The sequence below is a fragment of the Condylura cristata genome, unplaced genomic scaffold (genome assembly GCF_000260355.1).
Source record: "Condylura cristata isolate star-nosed mole 26May11 unplaced genomic scaffold, ConCri1.0 scaffold00020, whole genome shotgun sequence".
In the NCBI taxonomy this organism is placed as follows: Eukaryota; Metazoa; Chordata; class Mammalia; order Eulipotyphla; family Talpidae; genus Condylura; species Condylura cristata.
Genome location: NW_004567121.1, coordinates 20,854,474 through 20,878,128, shown reverse-complemented (window position 1 = coordinate 20,878,128; position 23,655 = coordinate 20,854,474). Strand labels below are relative to the sequence as shown.

The window sequence follows — 23,655 nt, the reverse complement described above, 5'->3', positions numbered from 1 at the left end:
AATTTTAAAAAAGCTATGGAAATTTTGCATGATATTTTAATACATTTAATATATATTTCTATATAAAGGATATATATTAAAGTGGCATGACTTTGACAAAAAAATTCTATTTGTAAATGCATTTAAAGAAAATGATGAATCGATACAAAAATGAATCTATTTGTATTCAATCAGGAATTAGCTAACTTATGATATGTACCTTGCAATACTTTGCAGGCAATTAAAATTATGGTGAGGGATGTTAAATAACAAAAAGAAGATGTTTGTATATATGATTATGTAGAAATAAATTATAAAACAAACATTCTAAGCAGTATGAGCCTGACCAAATGTTTGAATAAAAGCATCCATATGAATACATGTATCATTTAGAAAAAGACTGAAAATACTATAATTTTGTGTTCATTCATATTTCTTGTAGTTTTGTGCTTTCTACTAGAAATATTTATTATTATTTCAGCCACTGTTTTTAAAAACATAAGGCCCTGGCTGATAATGTGACTTTAAATTAACCAGACTAGAGTCCCCTTCTTCCCGAATGGTGTTACGTCCTGTGACCAAGGGCTGCTGGAAGTTCCGCTCCTGTCTCTGAGGTGGAGACTCCATTGCCTCCAGCTGCCTCAGTGAACACAGAACCATGTGCTGCCAGAGCAGACCACTAGGGATTCTCGGGTCACACCTCGCCTCTGCTGACAAGACTCTCTCTCCCCTGCTCCATTTTTCCTTGTCTTTCTTTCCCAGACACCCACCTCTGAGCCTGGTCCCATGTCTCCTCCCTTCAGGCCTCCCTTTGTCACACTCACATGCACACTCATGCACACAGACACACACCTGCTTCTCTCTGGACACTGGAAGTTGGCTACTGGACATTTAGTGTGACGAGCAGGAGAAGGGTCTGCGTCTCATCCTACCTCTGTCAGCTATTCCTGGGACCAAGCAATTCTGTGGGTTTTTCCAAGTCCACATTCCCTCCTTGAAAAATAGAGATGTTAGGGTTGGTGTGATGACATTTAAGAACTGTGAAACAAAGGACAGGCATCCAGGAAGTAATTTGGAAAGGCCCTTTCAGTAGAGGCTAAGAAAGCCACCTAAATCCATAGTATTTCCCCAGATTTAATTAAAGGGGACATGAGTTCCACATACGAGAATATTTTTTTTTTTTTAAAGATTTATTTATTTGTGCACACAGAACTGGGGTACAGGCCAGAGGCTCAGGGACGGTGAGAAGCCTCACCAGAGACAGAGTGAGGAGCAGAACAGGCAGATCTACGAAGTACACTGCTGAGGGAAGCAGCGGGCGGGCCAGGAGAGGTCTGGCTCGCCATGTGGTCTCCTCCCGGCAGGCGGCAGGCGGGAATCGAACCCATGCGGAAGTGGCTTCAGATTCTCAGTGCTGTGCTCCAACCCGCTGCGCCACCAGGGAGGGCCACGAGAATATTTTAATGTGTGCTTGACATACAAAGTTTAAAAGAAAGTATTTAGTGAAATAGTGTTGATTAGATTTTTTTTTCTTTATGTAGTTTTGCTGGTGACTGGAATACATTCAAACAAAGAAGTGACAAAGAAGAGTAAAAGACCAAAGCTCAGTAAGTAAAAATGTAGTTCCGACTCCCCTCTGCTGAAGGCTTGTATCGCCCAGATGGAAGACTAGCTTCAGATATTTTGGAAGGTGTTGAGTTTTGGTTTTGGTTTTTGGTTTCAACTACTTTGCAGTCCGACTAAATAGGAATGATTCTTAGTTATCATCTATCTCATTTCAAAAAGCCTTTGGTACAGGGGTCCTGATTACAGAATAAAGATATTAGAAAACTTTATAATACACATAGGAAAAGCAGGCAACACTATATTTCTGTGGCTAAGACGGTAAGTAGGTATTTTCCTACCATTGAAATGCATCTCAACTCCCCATGACAGAATTCAGTGTGGCTAATGCAACAACTGCCTGCCTCCTAGCCGAACCTGGAATCAGAAGGTAAATTTCACCAAAAGAGCCCAGGAAGTTTCACACTCAGTCAGTGGAAATAAGAAAAATAAGTTTCAACTTCAGGTAGTTTATCAGTTAAGATTAAATGACAGAAAACCCAAACAACTGTTGCTTAAACAAGACTGACATTTCTTTCTCCTGTAAACATAGTTAGACCAAACTTCCATGAAAGTTCCACAATCCTCAGGGACCCAGGGTTCTTCTGTCTTGTCATTCTGCTTTTCTTATAATGGCTCCAAATTAATTATCCAAAATGGATGCCCCAGCCCCATCCATCATTTCCACATTCCAGTCAGTAGGAAGAGGACATACTGAGATAAATCCCAAAAATCAAATACTCCACTTCCATTTAAATCCCCTTGATCAACAGTAAGGAAGAATGCAAAATGTCTTGGTATCAAGCAGCTACATGCCTCGCTAAAGCTAATGAGCTCTGTTACTAGGAAAGAAGGAAAATGGATACTGGAAATAAGTGGAGGCAGGACAGAGATAAGAAATCTCTCTTGAATGTTGTTAGCATGCTGAGATATCCTCATCAAAATTTGTAGACTTGTGGGACATTTGTAATAAGATGCCTCATTGATAAGATAATATTAATTATAGTTAGCAATAAAGTCCATATTTATAAAGGACCATAAAGAAAAGTCTTACATATAGTCAATGCTCTGTGGTCTCCCAACTGAAACTTCTTTATAGTCATTCAATTAGGTGCCTTGGAATGGAAAAATTAATAATTTGAAATAAAAGACAAAGATTTGCTTCATATACCACTCTTTGTTTCTTCTGCTCCTTTAAAACCCTCCATGTGGGATTTCCTGTTGAAATGAAACCTAAAGCGTAGCCATCCACAGCCTACCAGACTGAAATAGTAAATAGAAATCAGTTGTTTATTTATTCCTGCCAAGACCAAGAGCCAAGAGAATTGGCCAAGGGGCAGATGCGTGTTCAAAGCAATGATTGGGTTAATATGGAGACAAATGCACACCCAAGTATGAATTCCTTTGGGCTGTTTCCAGTATCTTCATTAACTCATATACAAAAATCATGAAAGGTTCCATGATTTCCATGACAACAATTTCCAGTGATTATGAGAGTCTGTGCTAAACAACCCAAGGGCAAACCTCTTTGAGAGATCTCAAATGGATTGAATTTCTGATATGCTAAATTCTAACCTTATTCTCACATCTCCCTAGTGATGCAGCACATTTGAATCAATAAATGCATGAGCCTTTCCTCTAATTAGAAACTCTGGCACAATCATTAAGAGGAGGTGGGGGACACACAATGAAGGTAATGGGATATTCCCCAAACATGATGATATTGGATTCTTGATCTCAGAGGATTTCTAAATCATAGTCCATAGCTTGAGGCCAGAGTAATTTTCTTGTTTCTATTCAATACTGTCATTCTGCTGCTGGGGTAAGGGAGTGATATAACTGAGGCACATCATTCATTCACCTGGCAAGGATTTCGTGGGGACTATCTTAGACACCCAGCTACAACCACAATCAAGTCTCAGTCTTTGCCTTCACAATCACAATCTAGGGAGGCAGAAAGGTAAGTCACAAGGCAATCAGGATCACTTATGTAAAAGCTAGGCTGGAAGAGTGCAAGGTGCTCTCAGAATGTGGAGAAGCTGTGTCCCTGGAGAAGAGACACACCAACCTGATCTCTGAAGGCCAAATGGGGATTGGCCAAGACAAGGGAAAATGTACATATACTCAGAGATAACACACATCGTGCCCAAGGCCTGGAGAGTAGAAAGAGTTCAAAGTAGTTGCCTGTGCCTGAAATTCAGAGTAGCCGGTGGTGTGTTGAGATGACTGATGGGAAGAAAAATGGCACCAGTTGATGGGGAGCTTAATTATCACCTCCAGGAATCTGTCTCCATCATAAGAGCAGGGGGCACTATCTCAGTTTAGACTATTTTGGTTGCAGTTGACAGAAATGCAAGGCCAAGTTGCTGAAATAAAGATGGGGACTTCAGGCAAGGGGCAGCTCTCAGGCACCCAGGACAGGAAGCGCAGCTGAAAGTGCATGGGAGGACGCCAAGGATCAGCACCTCTGCTTTGCTCTGTGACTCTGCCCCACCCTCTCCCTCTTTCTCTACAGACCCTGTCTCTCAGTCCTGATCCCAAATTCCTGGGAGAGAGAAGACAATTACATCAGCCAAGCGGCCAGGGTGGGCCCCAGAGAAAAATAATTCTGTGGTGTTAGGGAAATAAAACCATCCTGCCAACAAAATCACTTTATATGGATATGTGAGGCGAGGAGTAAACACCATGGACTGACATGCAGGTACAGGTAGGATACAGGGAGCAAGTCTGGACAGAGTTTCACAGAAATGTAGAAAGTAGAAAACAACGACAACTTCTCTTATCTCCTTAAGAGATAAATGCCCGTTCCTCGTGACAATCACTTGCATACCTGGTGAACTCTGTGCTCCTGGAGCTGAGTGTGTGGAACCAAGGGTCAGAAGGCTAGAGGTCTTGCATTGTAAACTCAAAGGTTGGCTTTTTGGTGGCCTCTTACATTTTCAAGGAGACCCTTAACAGAAGAGGATGCCCAAAGAAAGCTTAATTATTTTACTGTCAGTTTACACCTTAAAATATCTGAGAACAGCAAATATATCGAAGTACACTGAAAAGTTTTTAGCAGAAAAGTGGCATCGTAAAAGCAGGTCTTAAAATCACTTTGACCCAACAGGACACTGGATTAGGTTGGGGGCCTCAGAGTGTGTTCCCGCCCACCCATCCCAGACCCAGGAATCATAACATCTATGCATAGGGCCCAGCAATCTGTTCAACACACTTTCCAGCGTGATTCCGAGGCTTGGTGAACCCTGAGAGCCAGAGATGCCAGACACTCACAGGGGAGGTCTTCAACCAAGCATTCTCATCTACCCCCTCTAACCTCCCAGAAGGCCAAGCCTCAGTGCTCACCACCCTGGGCACTGACTGCAAAATCACTATGAGAAGGTAACTGACCAGTGGGCAATTTACTGACTTGCTACACATGCAGCACTGCTGTTGACTCAGGAGGAGCTCCTGCCCAAGACATGTTGGCAGAAGTTGGCAGAGCCCAACTTTGAAACTCAGGTCTGTGTAAAGTTCAACACCACAGACTTTCCCAGAGGCTCTTCCCAAGCAAGGCAAGACTAATAAATGAAGTATGTGTTGTCTGGAGGCACAGGAAGGTGTTAGGTGATCAAGGGCGACAGAATAGGGGGAAAGTGGAAAGTCAGAGGAAAAGGAGGAAAGGGAACAGCATGGTCTTCCCCTGGCTTGCCCTGAGCCCGTGTGCCACGTCGGTGTGTCTCATCTACACACACAGGCTCCTGTTGCTTGGGTAACTGTCACATTCTCCCCTCTCTCCTCTCTCTTATCTCCTTTTCCTTCTTTCCTTCTCTTGGTCTGTCTGTAGCCGCCAGTGACCCTCACAGTTATTGCTTAACTCCCTTGAGAGCACTCTCGACCAAAACGGTAGTGTATGCTGAAAATAATCCAGCATGGGGGTTTACCAAGGAGGGAGAAAAGATGGTGAAAGAAGTGGGACAGCTCCACCTGGCTGTACTTCTTCCACCCACCATGACCATTCATTCTAAGCTAATATTTTGCTTTCCTGTACACTGTTGTAGTAGGTACAATTTTATTCCACTACATTTGGCTTATCAAAAGCCACCAAGTAGCTGCAAACTGCCAGTTGCCAAAAGGTGGGAAATTCAAGTTCCATCATTATAGGAACTTCCTCCCTGCCTGCCCCGGGCCCTGAAAGCCTGGTCCAATTTAGAATGTTCAGGGAGGTCGCCTGTACTGCTCACTGTGCAGCCCTTATTACTTCAGAAGTCGAATCCATTTTCTCTTCGTTGATGGTGTCTTAGCAGAGGTGGGGAAACCTCATAGCTAGGGTTGCACCCCCAGGGCACAATGCCAGGTTCTGCTCATTGTGATTCTCCTCTACAGCAACTGCTAGGAACAAGGGCGTTGCCTTACTGGAATCCACTCTCACTCCACTCCCACATCTCCAGTCTTGGAAGATCATTTTCTCTCTATCACTCTTTGGGTCACCAAGTCCAATCCTCCTGGACAAGGGGGAACTTGAGGGGGTCAATTTCCTGACCCTGAGGGAGAGTGGTCTTCAGTCTCCTCAGCCCCTTTTTGTGCCATCCTGAGCTCCAGAAGCTTAGAAAAGCTCCAAGAGAATGAATATATGTTAATAAGTTAACTTGCTATACATTATGTGTCCAGTGTAAAGTTTGTCTTAAATGCTTGAAATGAGTGTTTCCAAGTTCACATTTAGAGATGACCCTTGTTCTCTTAATACGTTTTGTTGGCATGTTTCTGATTATCCAGAGGCACTTCAGTGGTAGAGTTAATTAGCACAAACCTAGTCAAATAATTTCTAACAAATGACCAAAATGGGGCTGCATGTGTGTCTTGATTACAAATAATTGAAAGACTTGGGTATATCCACAGCTCTCTTCTCCTAAGGCAGTCATGAATCCTTATGAGTTTTAAAGATGAATTTTACCCTGTTTATATTATTACACATTCAAGAAAGGCCTGCTTCTCAACTCACAGGGCTCTCTCCCCCATCCTCCACCCCCATCATATGTTTCCACATAAATTACATGCTCCAGTGAGCGACCCGTGCCTGCAAAGTGTCTGTGCAAGAGAGAGAAAAGTTTCCAAAGTTTTTAAGCTGTAAAATCGCAGTTGTTTTTCTACATGAAGGAAGACCCAGCAGAGCGCCTTAAGCGATGTCCTTAGCCCAAAGTCTGAGGCGAGAGCATCACACGGGGAGCCGTGACCTTATTGCTGAGCAACACTTACCGCATTCCCTCACCCCCCAGCCACATCTGACTTCAGTGCTCATAGCAACTAACTGTTTGCAAAGGACTGCCTTCCTCCACACACCTGCCGTCGCTGACACACACACAAAACTAGCTTAGCTGGCTCCAGTAAGTGTTCCAGGTCCTCTATCGCGTGCCTAGCGCGTGTTTCATAAGAACTTTTTAGTCTGTCTTCCCAACTAGACCAAAAGCACCTTGAAGCCATCATTAGTGCTCATGAGGTAATCACTGGACAGATGGACAAGTGAACAGCAACAACAGCCCCCAAAAATCACTGTAAATAAAGCGAAATGTGATAAACCTTACACAAGAATAGTGAGTCTACAATAGGACTCATACTGGTTTCCCGTAAAAGCACTCAAGGTAGGATATGAAATATGAGCAGGAATTTATAGACAGAGGGAGGTACAAGGGCTTCCATGCGCACCGGAGCAAGTGCAGACGAGATCAGGGGGCCCTGAGTAGTGAGGTTGGTTTGAATGTCAAGGTGTGATGGTGCAGCTGGAAGGTGGTGAAGGATAAGCCAGACTGAGAAGCTTTGTTCTCGCCATCATCTAGAGGGTAAGGACCACTGAGAGTTTGCTGAGCAGAAAATCTAGATGAAGACAACAATCAGCAAGATAAATAATACCAAGATTTTTCCACAGCAGTGAAGCTACATTCTGAAATATTTCCATTACATTGGAGTCTGTTGAAATAGTCTTAATGTGGGGTGAAATGTACAACCTTTAACTCACATAGTTTTCTCCAAGTTAACCTTAACAGTGTATGAGGCATGGAAAGTTTTGCAATCAACCTTGAAAGGACGGAGGATTCCATGAGGTACTGTCTCAGGGATGAAGAGGTCCTTGTTCTGGACTTAGTTATTGGCTATGTTGGACCCTGACAGAGAGAGATCAGTGGTTGCAGGACTTGGGCTTCACCCGCACACCCTCAGCTTCCTAGAGATTCACATGTTGTTAGCTGTCAGCAACGTGTAAGTTATCCCCACACTTTGCCTGCTCCTTAGACATACGGTGCCAATACCAGTGTGCCCACCACACAGACTGATTGGTGTGCCCATTCTCACCATGAAAACAGAAAAAAGCTTTCTGGGGCCCTCCCTGGTGGTGCAGTGGGTTAGGACACAGCCCTGCACGCTGGCGGAAGGCCACTTCAGTGCGAGTTCGATCCCGGGCCCCAGAGGTGACCCACATGATGCAGCAGACCTCTCCTGACCCACCTGCTGCTCCCCTCAGCAGTATGCTTCAGTATATCTGTCTGTCCTGCTCCCCACCCTGTCTCTGGTGAATCCTCTCACTGCCCCTACACCTCTGGCCTGCACCCCAGTTTTGTATGCACAAATAGATAAATAAATCTTAAGGGGGAAAAAAAGCTTTCTATCCCTCCTCTTCATGTACTGGTGAGAAAGGCAGACTTTCTTTGTATTCAGATTTTTTAGCTGAATAAACTCTGCCATGGCAATTCTCAGAAATAATAGGAAAACAATGCAAGGAAAATTACAGTGGAAAAGTTAAAAATTATAGTGCCAGGCACAGCACTGGCAAGTCCAGAAGTTCCACAGAAGGGACTGTGGAAAGACTTTGGGGTTTTGGGAATTTTTCCTCAAGGCAGTAAAAAGCTATTGATGGTTTTTAACTAAAGATGCAATGTGATCAAGGACCATTTAAAGAAACGAAAGATTGCTTTGCAAAATAAGTCACTTGCAAAGGAAAAATCAATAGGAACTGATCACTGGGTGTCAAATATCATTTTTCTTTCTTTAATTCTCTTTAAAGAAGGGTTTTACCCTAGTTGAATTTTATAATCCAACAAAATCAAGGTTAATATCAAAACTATTTATGCACAGGTACTTTTTTTTTAATAACATAATAGTTTATTTTTACATCATTTTGTGCCTTTTTCCATCCCAGTTGTAATCCCCATGGGCTTCCCATCACCAGGTCACCCGTGTGGCATCACCATAGTCCATGCACGGGTACTTTTATAACAATTCTTCTCCACTGATAGCCAGCATGCAAGTTCACAATGCCCTTCTCTAACTAATTAGGAAATTTGTTTTCCAGAGCATGTGACTTGCTTGAGATCATTGAAAAGATGAATCGCAACACAGGAAGCAGAGAATAGTTTGATTTGACCTGCTGCATCAACTTATTGCATGTGACATCACCCAATAGCACCCCAGTCAGGAGACCCAATCCAGAGCAGAATTTTGGGCGACTTAAAGAAACACATAAGGAAGAAGCAGAGCAGGGCTAAGTGCCGATTTCCTTGCCAAGGTCCCACTGAAGCGGTCTGGGCTCCCCCAGATCGCTGTGGCTTCAGCCAAGGTTTCCTTTTGCCACCAATCACTGTCCACTTTGGAAAGAATGGAAGAGGCTCTTATTGCTTTATCCAAGTATTACTGGGAACAAACCATTTTAGAACTTTTAAATAATTTCTCACCTAAGGTTAATTGTAGGGGTGCAACACCCCTCCTCCCCAGCTTCCTGCTTAGGCATCTGATAAATACCTATCTGCTCCCTGCAGGCTTAAGATGACAATGTGAGAGCTGCCTTCTTTTTGACTGTCTCTCTTAAGAAAGTCTTATTTCTTAATTTATTGAGATTAAACCCAGACAAGGGAGAAGGAGATGTGAAGATGAAACCAAACAACAAAAGATAGAGATGGAAAACTTAAGCTGTAAGCCTTGGGTGGTTCAAAAGCATCCAGGAGAAGTGCAAAGATACCTCATTTCATTTGGACAAGTGGACAGATGGGAGATTCCTGGATGGTTGCAAGAAAACAGATGACTTCCCAAATAACTGGAGAATGCTGGAAAGAAATAAACCAGGTTTCCTCATTCTCCAGGAAGAGCTGCCAGCAGGATGCAAATGGCTGCTTCCTCCTGCTTGGATTTAGCACTTACACTTTCCAGTGACTTGGCACGTTGACTCTGAAATTATTTAATAACTCACTCTTTCCAGTGTAATATTTTATACAAATTTAACAAATATGTGACCTTTCCCCACACTTTACCATTGCATCCTCTCTTCCCAAAGTGCATTGCATTTTTTTATTTCACTTTCCCCCTCATGGCAAGAGTTGCTAGAAATTGCTAGAAAAATCTAGCAATTTTGCTAATCCAGTTGGATGAGCACAAAGCAGATATTACTGAAGATTCTTCTCAGTCCTTCTAAAAACAAAACCAACCAACCAACAAAGAAAAATGCCCCTTCAAGGAAGGATAAGGAGAACTAATTATCAGAAGGCAAAATATTCCCATGTAGGGTCTGCCTAGTGGCTCAGGGTTTAAGTCTCAGCACAATCAAGCTATCAGCAGCCACTGCAGCATGAGTCAAACCCCAGCCAGGACACAGCAGACCTCTCCTGCCTCTCCCACGGCTCCCCTCAGCAGTGTATTTCAATATTCAGTAGACCTGCACCCCAGTCTATCTTTGGTGAATCTTCTCGTCTCCAGCACCTCTGGCCTACACCCCAGTTCTTGTATGCATAAATAATAAAAATAAATCTAAAACAAATTTCCATGTAACCTTTTTGCCCTTATCTTTTAATAACAATTCTTTGATGGAAAATCCTACTGCCTGTACTGTGTGTAACCTGAAGTCTGTGAGCAGGGTTGATTACTATCTAAAGTCATGCAGTAGACTAGAGATAGCTCCATCTATTCAACTCCAGATTTGGGGTTGTCTGCCACGAGATTCAAAATCTTAGGGTGCCATACTTACAACCAAATGGAATCCTGGTTTATAGAGCTGTCACCGCCGATTTGAAATAAATAAAAGCCAAGTAAGAATGCTTTCATGTTCTGTACATCTAAGGGTGAGAAGCATTTGGGGATGGGGAAGTGATTTGTGGCAGGGAGAAAAGCTGAACACATTCAGTTACACCCAGGGATCAAGCAATTAACTAACTTAAGGGGAGACTACATTGGCATCTTCTGCTCCAAAATTGCCTTTAAAAAAATAAAATACCCCGAGACTCAAAATAGTAAGGACAGGCTTGGGTATCAGGGTTTGAAAGAATGAAAGATAAAAAGAAAATAACTTTTTGTTGGCGGGCTAGGAATTTGTGGTGGGGAGGAGGAAACCACAAAACTGTTTTCAGCACAGTGTTCCACTTCTTAATGTAGACCACAAATGGTTTTAGCCTGTGATCAAACTCAGCCCCTGGCTTCCCAGGAGAAGGACTTCCATGCTGGCCCAGCCCTCAATGGCAAAGATGGCCGGGGAGGGGTGTTTAAAAAAAGAGAAGGGGTTCTAACTTCAGTTCTCTCTCCAGTCTGAATGAAACACAACTCTGCTCCATTCAGGTATGGAACGGTTAAAAAACAAAAAGCATGTGTTTGGCTACAGCTGGAAGCCATTAACACAGCTCAGTAACCCAGGGAGCGGGTGGGTGGCCTGGCCTGGGTCCTGAATCTGCGTGTGTAATCACAGACTCCCAGTGCTGGGCGGGGCTCGATGGCTCCCTCCCACTCCCTATAAAACTCTCCTCGGCAACAGTTCAGTTTCTGCTTGCACACTTCCAGCCCCTTTGAGGCTCAGAAGTCAGCCTGTCACTTCTAAGGCAACTTCAATTACTAGAACATTCTTTCAGGCACCATTTGCCTCTCACAAAGTCTCCTGTTCAGTTCCCGCTCAGCTCTCTGATACCTTAGCGGACAACAGCCCTATGCGGAAAGAGCTATCGTCTGTCTCCGCATCCTCACCTCAGAGGGTCGGACAGCCCATTTCTGGCAGCCTTTGCTCCCTGGAGATCTGCTAGGCTCCAGCCCCTCCTGAGCTTCCTACTCTTCAGCCATGTTCACATTTCTGCCTCCCTTCTGAAGGACGGGGTGCAGCAGGGAGCACCTTCCCAACCCAAAGGGCGCCAGTACGGTGTTATCCATGAGACCTTTTCTCTTGAAAGTTTTGAGGGAAATTTTCCAGGCAGATTAATCACAACACCGCCTTCTAGGTATGGTGATGAGAGAGCCTACTTCAGCACATCTCTGGGCAGGATGTGCTGCAAGGTGCCAGTCTCACCATGGAGTAACAACGCTGAAGAGGAGGGAGGGAAGAGAGGATGAGCATCCCCTGGATGCTCAGCAAGGGGTTCCCAGTTTCCCACCACAAAAAATCCTTGCCTCTTGAGACTGGATCCAGCACAAGAAGATACTCTTTAACTGATCTATGCAACTTGTCCAAAAGCCTTCCTTCACGTTCCATGTCCCAACAGAACATAAGCTCTCAGACCTCCTTCCCCTGGCCCAGGCTTCCGAGTCCCAGACTCCCTCCAGGCCCCATCGCCAGGCCCCGACTACAGCCTGCACCCTTGTCCTGACCCCAAGGCTCATGCTCCCTCACCTTCCCTTCCTAGAACATCTCTTCTTCTAAGGTTGTCTAAGCTAACTTAGAGCTTCCGAACAGCCAACATTCTCCCACATGGACACATGGGGACATTTCTGGCCACTAGAGGAAGTCTTTCCCCAGATTTCTCTTCTTCCATTAATTGACTGTCCAAGCAAGCCCAGATATAGTCTCTGATTTTTGCACTCTACATGTTGAATGCAATGGATGGGCATTGCTTTTCCTTTGGTCTGAGGAATGTCCCTGTCACTTCTTTGTCCTCATTATGTGAAGGGAACCAGCCCAGACACTGGCTTTTAGAGAGCAAGCAAATGAACACTTAAGAGTCATCGCCTATACAAGCTGGTAGCACCAGGTGTAATTTTGACCTCTCTTTGCATTCCCAGCTGTGCCGCAGATCAATTGTGATGTCAAAGCTGGAAAGATCATCAATCCCGAGTTTGTTGTGAAATGTCCAGCTGGATGCCAAGACCCCAAATACCACGTTTATGGCACTAATGTCTACGCGTCCTACTCCAGCGTGTGTGGCGCCGCGGTCCACAGGTGGGTAGGTCTTCGCTACTTAATGCTCAGCAAGCAGGGTGTGGGCAGGGAGCCCCTGGTACAATGTTAACTTGTGTAGCAAGCAAAACTGTACAGATTGAGCTGTATTTCACTCAGCTTTACTACCCCAAGTGATAATGCAGCCCTCTGTGTTCTGAATTCTCTGGAGAGTTACTCTTTCATGTTCATGGAAACCACAGCTCCTGGTGACATAAAGCCTTGTGTTCCTACTCTATCACTGAGCAAGGAAATAATAAGATTGGATTAAGAAAGGGACAGATGGGCCCTCCCTGGTGGCGCAGCGGGTTAAAGCACTGCACTAAGAAGCTTAAGCTACTTGCACATGAGTTCGATCCCCGCCTGCCCCGGAGGAGATCCACATGTTGGCAGACCTCTCCTGTCCCGCCCGCTGCTCCCCTCAGCAGTGTACTTCGTCGATCGGCCTGTTCTGCTCCCCATTCTGTCTCTGGTGAAGCCTCTCACCCTCGGCATCTCTGGCCTGTACCCCAACTCTGTATGAATAAATAAATAAATCTTTAAAAAAAAAAAAAAAGGTACAGACATTTGCAGAAGAAATCTCACAGCTATTCTGACGGCCTGGAGACCAACGCAAACAGGAAAAAGGAGTAGAGGTGGTACTGCTTGGTCAGCTGATTTGGGAGCCAGGAAAGAAGTCAGGAGAAAAATGCTGTTTCTTAAGTCTGTACTATGAAATAAAGATATTTTGCTTTCACCCAGAAGTCAACTTCAACAAAAGGAAATACACAAATTACACACGTCAGTGCACAAATATACATGTGTACATCCTGCAAAATTGCTTGCTCGCGTACATGCTTGGCTGCACGTAGCTCATGCTTGCACACACGCACGCACACACACCTCCTGCTTGTTCCTGAACATGCATACTCATGCTCACACACATCCTTACACATACATGTGCAGCCTCTACAACACACCACCACCATCCACTGTCTCCTGTCCATGCCTGCATAGACACTAGCGTTTGTGGCAGAAGCTGACGGGTCTGAAGGCTGCCCGTGTTTTCCTGTCTGTGATCTGAGATGCTTGGGCCTGCTGACTGTCTCTCGCCTTTCCTATGCAGTACAGAACCAAATGAACTATTCTGAATCTCCGCAGATGTCAACAGTAGTCCTATCTACTCGCACTGTGATTCTCTCTTTCTAGCATCATGTAACCCTAATGATGCTGCTATAGCATCATAGGAAGAAAGCAGAGGTACAGGAGTTAAGAAACTGAGGCGTAGCTAGTTCATTAAAATGCTCGTCGATGCTTGCTCAGGATCAGCACTTGTGTGCTGACTTCTAGCCCACTGCCCAGGTGACACTTTCACTTAAGAAATGGTGGGGGTGGGGAAGGTCCAGCTCTGCTTAGGGTGCAAAGTGCAGAGTGGGGTGGGGGGTGGGTATGCTTTGGAGCAGTTAGCACTGGGGACGGCTGTAAGATGGGCAGACAGCACCGGAAAGAAACTCAGAAGGGCAAGGACAGCAAGCCCAGTGTGGGCTGGAGTGTAAGAACTTGCTGGGAAGAACATAAGTGGAGAAAGAGGGACAGGGAAGAGCTTAAATGTTTCCAAAAACCAGATTTGTTACTTGAGTCGCTGAGTGCCGTTGTAGCCTCCTGGCCCAGTGGCTGCTATGTGGGAAAGTCTATTCGGAAAAAAGTGTTATCCATGGGGAGGATGAATCGAGGTCTTCAGGAGTTTGGGTACTGTCAGTTTCATTTTACACAGTCTGTTTTCCGAAGGCAAAATTTAAGACAGACAGGAACCGAAAGTGCTCAAGGGACTGCCGGTCCCTATCCACCAGAGTCCTGCACAAACTCGGGAGCCTGGAGAGACCAGCTTTGGCTTAGAAATTCATAGTTAGCATGAAAGATTTAATATTCATATAATAGATCATGCTCAGATGTTGTTTTTTTATGAGTGAATCCCTTGATTCTTTTAAACCAAAGGGACCGTGGACATATTTGAGATTGGAGGCATCATGTTTTGGCTTTGTTCTTGTCCTAAACTAACCTCTGTACTTAAAATGCGACCAAGCACTGGGCAAAGGGGTGACTTCTCTGTGCGGGACCACCTCCCTGGAGTCTGCTTCATGCTGGTTTTTGCCCAGATGCCCACCATGAGAATGGCAGCCAGCCCAAATGGCCTCGTGCTGGGCTGGCTGCCATTCTCTCCGGCCCTTCTCTCTGGCCAAGAAGCTGACCTTAGCTGATCCCAGTCCCCTGGTTCAGGCTTGGGAAGAAGAGGAGCCACAAGGCCACATTCAGCTTCATCTAGAGCACTGAGGAAGCAAAACAGTTGAGCTGGTTTTGCGCTAAGAAATATACATCAAGTGCCTACCCTTGAGTGGGGGTACAAACGATGGCACATTTTACAAAAATTCTCTAAATTATCTGTAGCCCTGAACCCCCATTGCCAAATAAGTGAAGCCACAACCTATCTCAGGCTCTGTCCCACCTTTGGACTCCACCTCCGTGAGCTACTGTCACCTCCTGTCGTCTACAGAACACACACCTGCCAGGATCTGTCCTTCCCTAGGAATGTCTAGGAATATCCAAGATCTCCAGCTATGCCACCAACAAGAGGTGGCTTTACCCTTGTCTCTCACTAGGTCTCTCTGGTCCGGCTTGAGAGCCTCCGGCCCTCCTGTACCCCTTAAGGAGCCTGACAAAAGCTGCAGTGTTTGACTCTCACACTGGAGCAGGGCCGTGCACATTTCCTCAATGCAGTGGAATTCAAACCCAAGGCAGAACAATTTCTGAGGGAAAAGAACATGAGAAGAGTTGTGTCTATTCTCCCCCATTAATTATAAATAAAGGCACCAGAGGATTAAATTTTTGTAGTAATTAGAATTTTTGGCCTATAGCAGTAGTATGTTAGAGTTTAACACCTGCTCTACAAACGGGCAGACATGGGGAGAGGTGACTTGCTATTTCCTGTGGTGTAAATACTCACTGGGCTGATTTCACATCCCCACTGTGAAATGAACTCACACAATCCTGAAAGCTTAACAAATGGCTCCTGAAAATCAGTGTAAGTTGTGCTCTGACACCACTGATAGACCCTCCAGTACAAAAGCGTGACTTAGCATCCTTTCCCATAAGAAGAATTTCCAGTCTAGTTGGGAGGTAAAATTAACTCAAAAAAAAAAAAAGGAACTAGAAAAGATCAATTAAAACCACTCCCCCAAAAGTAGCTATAAAGGACTGATCACAAAAATATACGGAGAACTGATGAACTCAACAAAAATAAACAACCCCATCAAAAAATGGGCAGTAGAGCTAAAAAGACACTTCTCCAAAGAGGAAATGCAGATGGCCAACAGGCATATGAAAAAATGTTCAACATCACTCGTAATAAGGGAGATGCAAATTAAAACCACCATGAGATACCACCTCACCCCAGTGAGAATGGCACATCTTCAAACAACTAGCAACAACAAATGTTGGCGAGGATGTGGAGAAAAAGGAACTCTCCTGCACTGCTGGTGGGAATGCAAACTAGTACAACCACTATGGAAAACTGTTTGGAGGTTCCTCAAACTGCTAAACATGGAGCTTCCCTACGACCCAGCAATCCCACTCCTAGGTATCTACCCAAAAGACACAAAAACACTGATTGAAAAAGATACTTGTACCCCCATGTTTATTGCTGCTTTATTTACAATTGGAAAAACATGGAAGCAGCCCAAATGCCCAAAAGTAGATGACTGGATTAGAAAGATGTGGTACATATATACAATGGAATATTACTCAGCAACCAAAAAAGAGAAACACATGTCTTTTGCAGCAACTTGGATGGAGCTGGAAAAGATCATGCTTAGTGAGATAAGCCAGAAAGAGAAAGAAAAATACCGGATGGTTCCACTCATAGCAGGAGTATAATGGACCAGGCGAGAAAATAACAAAAATAATGAACAACCATATACCAGAGACATTCTGTGGGGGTGGAGTGGGAAATGGGATCAAAAATGGGGGGGGGGGAAGAGAGGGAAATGCACGGGACTATGGTGGTGGCACAGGGGTGATTTGGTGATGGGAAACCCGCGGGGATTACAATCGAGATGGAAAAAAAAATGTGCAAAATGATGTAAAAATAAACTTTGTAATAAATAAAACAAAAAAAAATTAGGAATCAATAGAAAATTCTGTAGTTAAAGAAAATAAATAATTTCAAAAATGCCCATTTTCTTTCATCCAAGAGGATAAAAGTCTCAAAAACTAAAGTATTTAAATTTAAAAAAATTGAAAAATGTATAGCATCCATGAAATCACTTAATTTTTTACCAAGCCAATATTACAAATAGTAAATATGATATTACTGGTTTTAGTAGTATTAAAATGGAGAATCTAGATTTCTCTGATAAACTTAACAATAAAGCCTGAAAAAAAAAAACACTCCCCCATTGTGATATAAGATTCTAAGACATTAGAAGGGTCGGGAAGGGGTGTGGTGTGCTGTTCAGCATCTCTGTGGAAAAGGCAGCCTTAGGAACTGAGCAAAGCCTAGTTGAGCAGAAGGAGAAGGACTGTAGACTCCCCAGAGGGACAAAGCAATAGGAGAAGAACTGGGTGGGCAGGAAACTCTCTGTCAGGGGAGCTGAGAGCTTGAGAGCTGCAGCTACAAGTGAGGTGACCCAATGATGAGAGGTCTGGAAGAAGAGGAGGTCAGCTCCCAAAGGATGAGCAAGCAAGGAGGAGCTGGTGTTATGAGGTACCTGTGTTCTGAATCCCAGTGGCTTATGGGACCAAATGGGACAAACCCAAGACTCGTGGGTTCACATTCCTGCCTTGCAACTTATTCGTTACAAAATCGGACGTCACTCAACCTGTCTAAGCCTGTTTGTATGAAATGGGACTATCAGCACCCTCCCCTCCACAACTCAGCCAAGCTTGGAGGACCAGTGAGATTCTGTAGGTGGGAATGATTTTAACGCAATTAAGTGCTTTACATGTCAGGCATTATTATCAATTTCTTTCCTTGTGGGTCATTGGGAAGTGGAGTGTTGAAAGATGTTGACTTGCCACAAAGGCAGGAAATAGCAACTTTCATTCCTACAGGGAAGGAAAGGTGTTGATCAGAACAAGTCTAAGTACTTTTTCTAGCTCCCCCATATCATAAATCACACTACCCAAAGGAGACATTGCTCGGCTCTGGGGTAAGCAAACCGACAAGGTGAAAGGGAGGTGGAGAGTAGAATGGGCCCCTGTCTCAAGTGCATGGAAGGAAAGAAGTGGTTATGTCAGTTCTGTCTCACCAGGTCTCATTCCTAGAAATTAAAGGAATGATTTCCAGTCCTTGGGAATGCTTTTTTAATTAATTTAGCTGCGTATCTTCCTTCTCTTGCTCCCCCTAAAAAAGTATAATTTCCTTTGGAAAATTCCATATCACCTTTTGAAATAATTGAAGTCATTCTACGATGTTAGAAACCTATTTGGAATTGTCAGGAAAGAGGCTTTACCTAAAATAACTAATAAGGATGAGGAAACCCAGGAAATGAAATTGCAACCATGGAGGTAAAGAGAAACTTCTGGACTCTGACAGAGAAAAACAATCTAGCCAGTAATAAGAAAAAGAACAGGAAGAGAGAGGGGTCAAAACTGGGGTGGGAAGAGCACCAGGAGCTGTGGTGATGGGTCATGGGTAGGGTGGTGGTGGGAGAACCATGGAGCTACACAACAGGGAGAGATCAAACACTGTACAAAATATAAACGGTGGTGTTAAAGATAATAAACTGAGAGAAAATTATTAATTAACTAACTTAAAATAGGAAGAAAAAGAAGGACATTCTTCCTGGGGTATCAGATGCCATAGAGGCGCCATTTTGGGGGGCTGAAGGGTTGAGGATAAGATTAAGGTAAACCTTTTTTATATATTTATTTCACATCATTCCTCATTTTTCCATCTCAATTGCAATCCCCATGGGCTTCCCACCACCGATTCACCCGTGTGCCATCACCACAGTCCAGTGCACTCCTCCACCCCAGTTCTGATTCCATTCCCCTTCCCGCCCCCATACAATATCTCTGGAAGGTAAACCTTTTTTAACCTCACTGCTCTCTAAACAAAGGTGCAGGCTGGTGATGTAATCTTCTGATCACTTCAAACATGATTTTTTTCCTTCAAACAGTATTTTTTCCTCTCTTGTAGTGGTGTGCTCAGTAATTCTGGAGGAAAAATACTTGTTCAGAAAGTTGCTGGACAGTCTGGCTACAAAGGAAGTTATTCCAATGGAGTCCAGTCGCTGTCCCTGCCACGGTGGAGAGAATCTTTCGTGGTCTCAGGTACGTCCACCCTTAAGGGAAATGCTTTTGTTCCCGGGGCACTTGTGCTAAGTGACCTCTTTGGGTGAACTGTGCTCTTTTCGATGTGCTGTTAGTTTTGTTTTGTGGCCTAACTCATTTCAAAAATTCAGAAGCTTTCATTCTTTTGATAATTAGGGTTATGGAACAATGAGTAATAATTACAGTGAAAAATTGCTACAAAGTCTGCAAATATTAAATGGCTCCAATTGCTCATTTTAAACACTGCAGTAATCTGTAAGTCCAATAACACTTTCACATAAGTGAGTTACATTCCAGGCCTTCCTGGTGGTGCAGGGTTTAAAGACAGCATCATCAAACTATCCGCAGATACTGCAGCAGTTCTATCCCTGGCCTGGCAGCTGACCCACAGGGCCCAGCAGACCTCTCCTGACCCGCCTGCTGCTCCCCTCTGCAGTGAATTTCAGTAGATCTGCCTGTTCTGCTCCCCACTCCGTCTCTGGTGAATCCTCACAACACCTGTACTCTGGCCTATACCCCAATTCTTTTATGCATAAGTAAATAAATATTTTTTAAAAGTGAACTATATTTAATAATTTAGGTTTTGGATGACTCCTTCAGTCAAGCCAAATGGGCTTGCTAACCTATTCCTTGAGATCTCTGAGAGAGGTAGGTAGTGATGTAGACTCTTAGCCACAATTTTATTTGAAATTTATTTTTATTTAATATATTGTTTCCTCAGTCAGTTTGCTCTTACTGTCCAGCTCCATAGGTATTTTTGTAGATAATCATTTTCACTTTTTCCCTCTTCCTCAAAAGAATAATGTCACAGTATGCAGACAACCCAGTAGTCTTTACTGTCATGCTCCGCTCTCTCCTTTTTCTCAATTTTTGTGATTTTCCCTAATTTCTTATTTTGAAATTTTTAAATTCACAAAAAAATTGAAAGAATACCTCTACCTAGAGTTATTCCAATCCCCTCTACCTAGATTTAGCCATTGTCATTATTTTGCTATATTTGCTTTTTCATCTCTCTCTGCTTTTTTTTGAAACATGTGAAAATCAACCATTGTCATCATGTCACTGTCCCTTCAGCGCACATCCTGCAAGAACAAAAACATCTTCCTAAATAGGCACAATGCCAATACCAATACCACACCCCCAACATTAACACTGAATAATATCAATGTTGACATATTATTAATTAGCTAGAAAACTACTTAGTATATAATATTATCTAATAAATAGTTCTTATTCAGTTTAAACCAATCATCCTAAAATATTCTTTATAATAATTTCATCTGTTTATCCACAATCCAATCAAAAGCATTCATTGCACTGACTGCCATGACTATTTAGTTTTCTTTAACCGTCTGCCCCACCCCCACCCCCACCCACTACCTGTTTTGTTCCTGAACGGCAGTGACATTTCTGAATTCCCAATTGTTTAGTGCTATGTCTACAACCAATCCTCATGATTGGATCCAGGTTACGTATTTTAGCGAGAACACTACATAGGTAGAATCATAGCATATCATCACGACACATCACAATAGCCAACTCAGGAAGCACAAATATCAATGGCTCCACTTATTGGTGATGTTAAATTTGATTAACATCAAAACATTGGATACTTTGCAATCTCCCTCCATGATAAAGATTCCTTATAATCAATAAGAAATCTGCAAAACAGTGTGAAAGACTTGTTCATCCAGTGGTTTGAATATTCATTGATATTTTTGTAGCAAAAATTGCATTAATGGGACCTCCCTGGTGGCGCAGCGGGTTAAAGCACAGCACTCAGACGCTAAAGCTACTTCAGCATGAGTTTGATCCCTGCCTGCCCTGGAGGTGTCCACATGGCGTGGCAGACCTCTCCTGACCTGCCTGCTGCTCCCCTCAGCAGTGTACTTCATCAGTCGGCCTGCTCTGCTCCCCGCTCTGTCTCTGGTGAATCCTCTCACCGCCCCTGCACCTCTAGTCTGTTCCCCAGTTCTGTATGCATAAATAAAATAAATCTCTAAAAAAAGAATTGCATTAGTAATTGTAAATTATAATTGTTCCAATTCTTCCATTCCTTCTAGTAGTCTTCAAGAGAAGGATTCCTTTCTCTTTCCCACACCAATTTTTTATGGACCTCTATCTACTCACAAACTGATTTTAAAAATACTGTATGTTATAATATATCCTCATCATTACTCTTTTTAGTGCTGAAATTTCCCAAGTTTGACCAATGGGACCCCTTCCAGCTTTTGACATGTGCTCAGTGTATTGAGCATTACACCATGTTCCCTCCCCACCTTGTACTTACCCTGCTCCAGATCTCAAATCTCTCATTTTATCTAAAGAGGCTCCATGGGATTTTAAACTAGATTCTAGTAAACTTTTCCTGGCATCCCGTCAAGATCAGGAGCCATGCAACTCTCCTGAGAAGGTGCCACCTCTGGAACCAAGAAAGGCAAGGAAGCGAGTTCTCGTAACCTAGGAGGCCTCCACCTGGGTGATGTTTTGGCACCTGGAAGCTCTAACCCTATGTCACCCCTTGATTCTTGATAGTAAGAATACAAACAGATGTCTTAGGTCCTTCCAAACTTGAGAGCCATCCCTGTTTCCTCCGCCTGCAAAGTTCCACACACTTAGGGTTCAATTTAGACCAGTTTCCAAGTCAGATAGTGGGAGGCCCCTAACCACAGGACTGAAAGTTTTGTCTTTAACAAAGAATACAGAACAGGGACCGTGTGAAAATCCTAATGGTTAGGATACACAGCTGTCAAGCACAGAGAGCATACAACCTCCGCTTAGGTCTCTACGGAGAGATTTTCAATCTGAAGTACTTAGTCTACAGTACTCCCAATGGAGGTTTAAAAGAAAACTTAAGTCCATGGGAGGAGGGATGATTTTTTTTTTAATGAAAATCAATCTGCTGAGATGATTCCCTATAAATCTCAACTTTCACATCCCCTTATTCCACCTAGAAACGCTCCACCAACAACCATAAACAGCGGTGTCTCTTTCGGGGCGAGCAGCTAAGGTAGCCCACTGCGCCATGAGGCCGCCCCCAGTAGCCCCTTATTCAGGAGCCGGGGCCAGCACTTTGCCAGAGAGTATGGCCAAATCCTCCCTGAAGTCTCAAAACGATGTCTCTGTGACCTTTCTCTAGGTTTTTTTTTAATATCTAATTTCCGTAAGGCGCTGTGCTTCTTTAATTAATTCATTTTATCTAAAGAGGCTCCGTGGGATTTTAAACTAGATTCTAGTTCAAGCGGGAGAGGGCTGCAAGGGGGATGCGTATTTTTATTAGGGAGATCTGCTTGTACTCCAGGAGTCAGAAAGGGCACGGGGGCACCTCCTTATTCTGCCTGTTTGTTGTCTGATTCACATTTCAGAAAACTGAGCTCATGCTCCTTTTCCTTCTGAATAGAAACAAAAAAACAGGAGGGTTTTAGGCGTGAGAAGAGTAGGAAGTGGGCAGCTCCGTTGCATTCTGATGCTCGGTCACTGTTCCGCGCAGACCTGCACAAGAGCAGAAGACCAGGGGCTGCTGAGGTCTCTTTCTGCCTAGGTCGTTCCAGCTCCTGTCTCTGGCCCCTCCAGAGACCCTGTATTCAGTCTACTGCATGACCCTATAATCTCTGTGCCAATAGGATCTTTGGCAAAATCATGCACAAAATCAAACGCTAAAACTTCATGGGCATTCCATTCCAGAAGCCACTCCCTGTGAAAAGATTCCCTAGGATGAGGGTTTAAATGCTTTCATGATTAGATGTAAATCAGTGAGTCCTCTCAAGAGTATTTGAATGTTAACAGCAATCCTCGTATTAAGATATTCCTGAACCATATACTTATTGAGCAGCTCTTACAGTCCAGACACTGCTCTAAGCTCTGTTCCTGGAGTACCACGTGGGGGCTTCACTGTGCAGTGACATCCCATTTCATTGCAGAGCAAACTCCTGCTCCTCTTGTGGCATCTCAAGCAGCCCTTCACCGCAGGGTCTGGGAGGTGGGAGGGGCCATCTTGGATGGCCAGCCTGTTCGAGCCTTTCCAACATCCAAAAGGAGGACAGTGTTTGAGGCTTCATCTACTGACCTAATTAAACATTCAAAGCCACTTCTCTGAAAGCTTAGCTCACACATCACATCTTCACGGGCAAAATCAAGGTTGCTAATGTTAACTCCGAGTCATGGAAATTTTATTGCTTCCTTTCTAATATTAATAAAACTTAGACTATACAGAAAAACAAAAGCCATTTCACTTTCTCATTGCAATCAACAATTCTGCATGGGGGAGACCGATATTGAACTCAAGAAAAATAATTTGGAGGAAGGAAGTCAACTTATCAGTGCATAACCATCTAAAACCTCTAGCTCAAGAAATCTTTTTTTTTTTCTTTTCTTGCAGAAGGTAAATCCCAAAAGGGTGTAACCTATCCAGCCGTTCTTACATATTCATCATCTAAAAGTGCAGCTGCCAAATCAGGCAAGTGTTCATGTGTGATTTCATCGAAAGCTTCTGAGTTTGTAAATATACAACATTGTGTTTTAGGAGATGGAGCTGAAATTAACATCTTAACTGGACAGGCTCCACTGAGCCGGTATATTTTAACAGAAGCCAGAAATGTGGGCACAGATACCAATGGAAT

The 23,655-nt window shown here is 43.7% G+C and overlaps 1 protein-coding gene across 1 annotated transcript in view; it reads left to right on the top strand.

Annotated features, from left to right (window-relative positions):
- VIT (vitrin) overlaps nucleotides 1-23,655 on the top strand; it is a 100,057-nt gene that overhangs the window by 30,388 nt on the left and 46,014 nt on the right. The window contains exons 4-7 of the mRNA XM_012727658.1: nucleotides 1,521-1,586; nucleotides 12,574-12,730; nucleotides 18,903-19,036; nucleotides 23,415-23,492. Of these exons, the coding sequence (XP_012583112.1) occupies nucleotides 1,521-1,586; nucleotides 12,574-12,730; nucleotides 18,903-19,036; nucleotides 23,415-23,492 (435 nt within the window). The remainder of the gene's footprint in view (nucleotides 1-1,520; nucleotides 1,587-12,573; nucleotides 12,731-18,902; nucleotides 19,037-23,414; nucleotides 23,493-23,655) is intronic.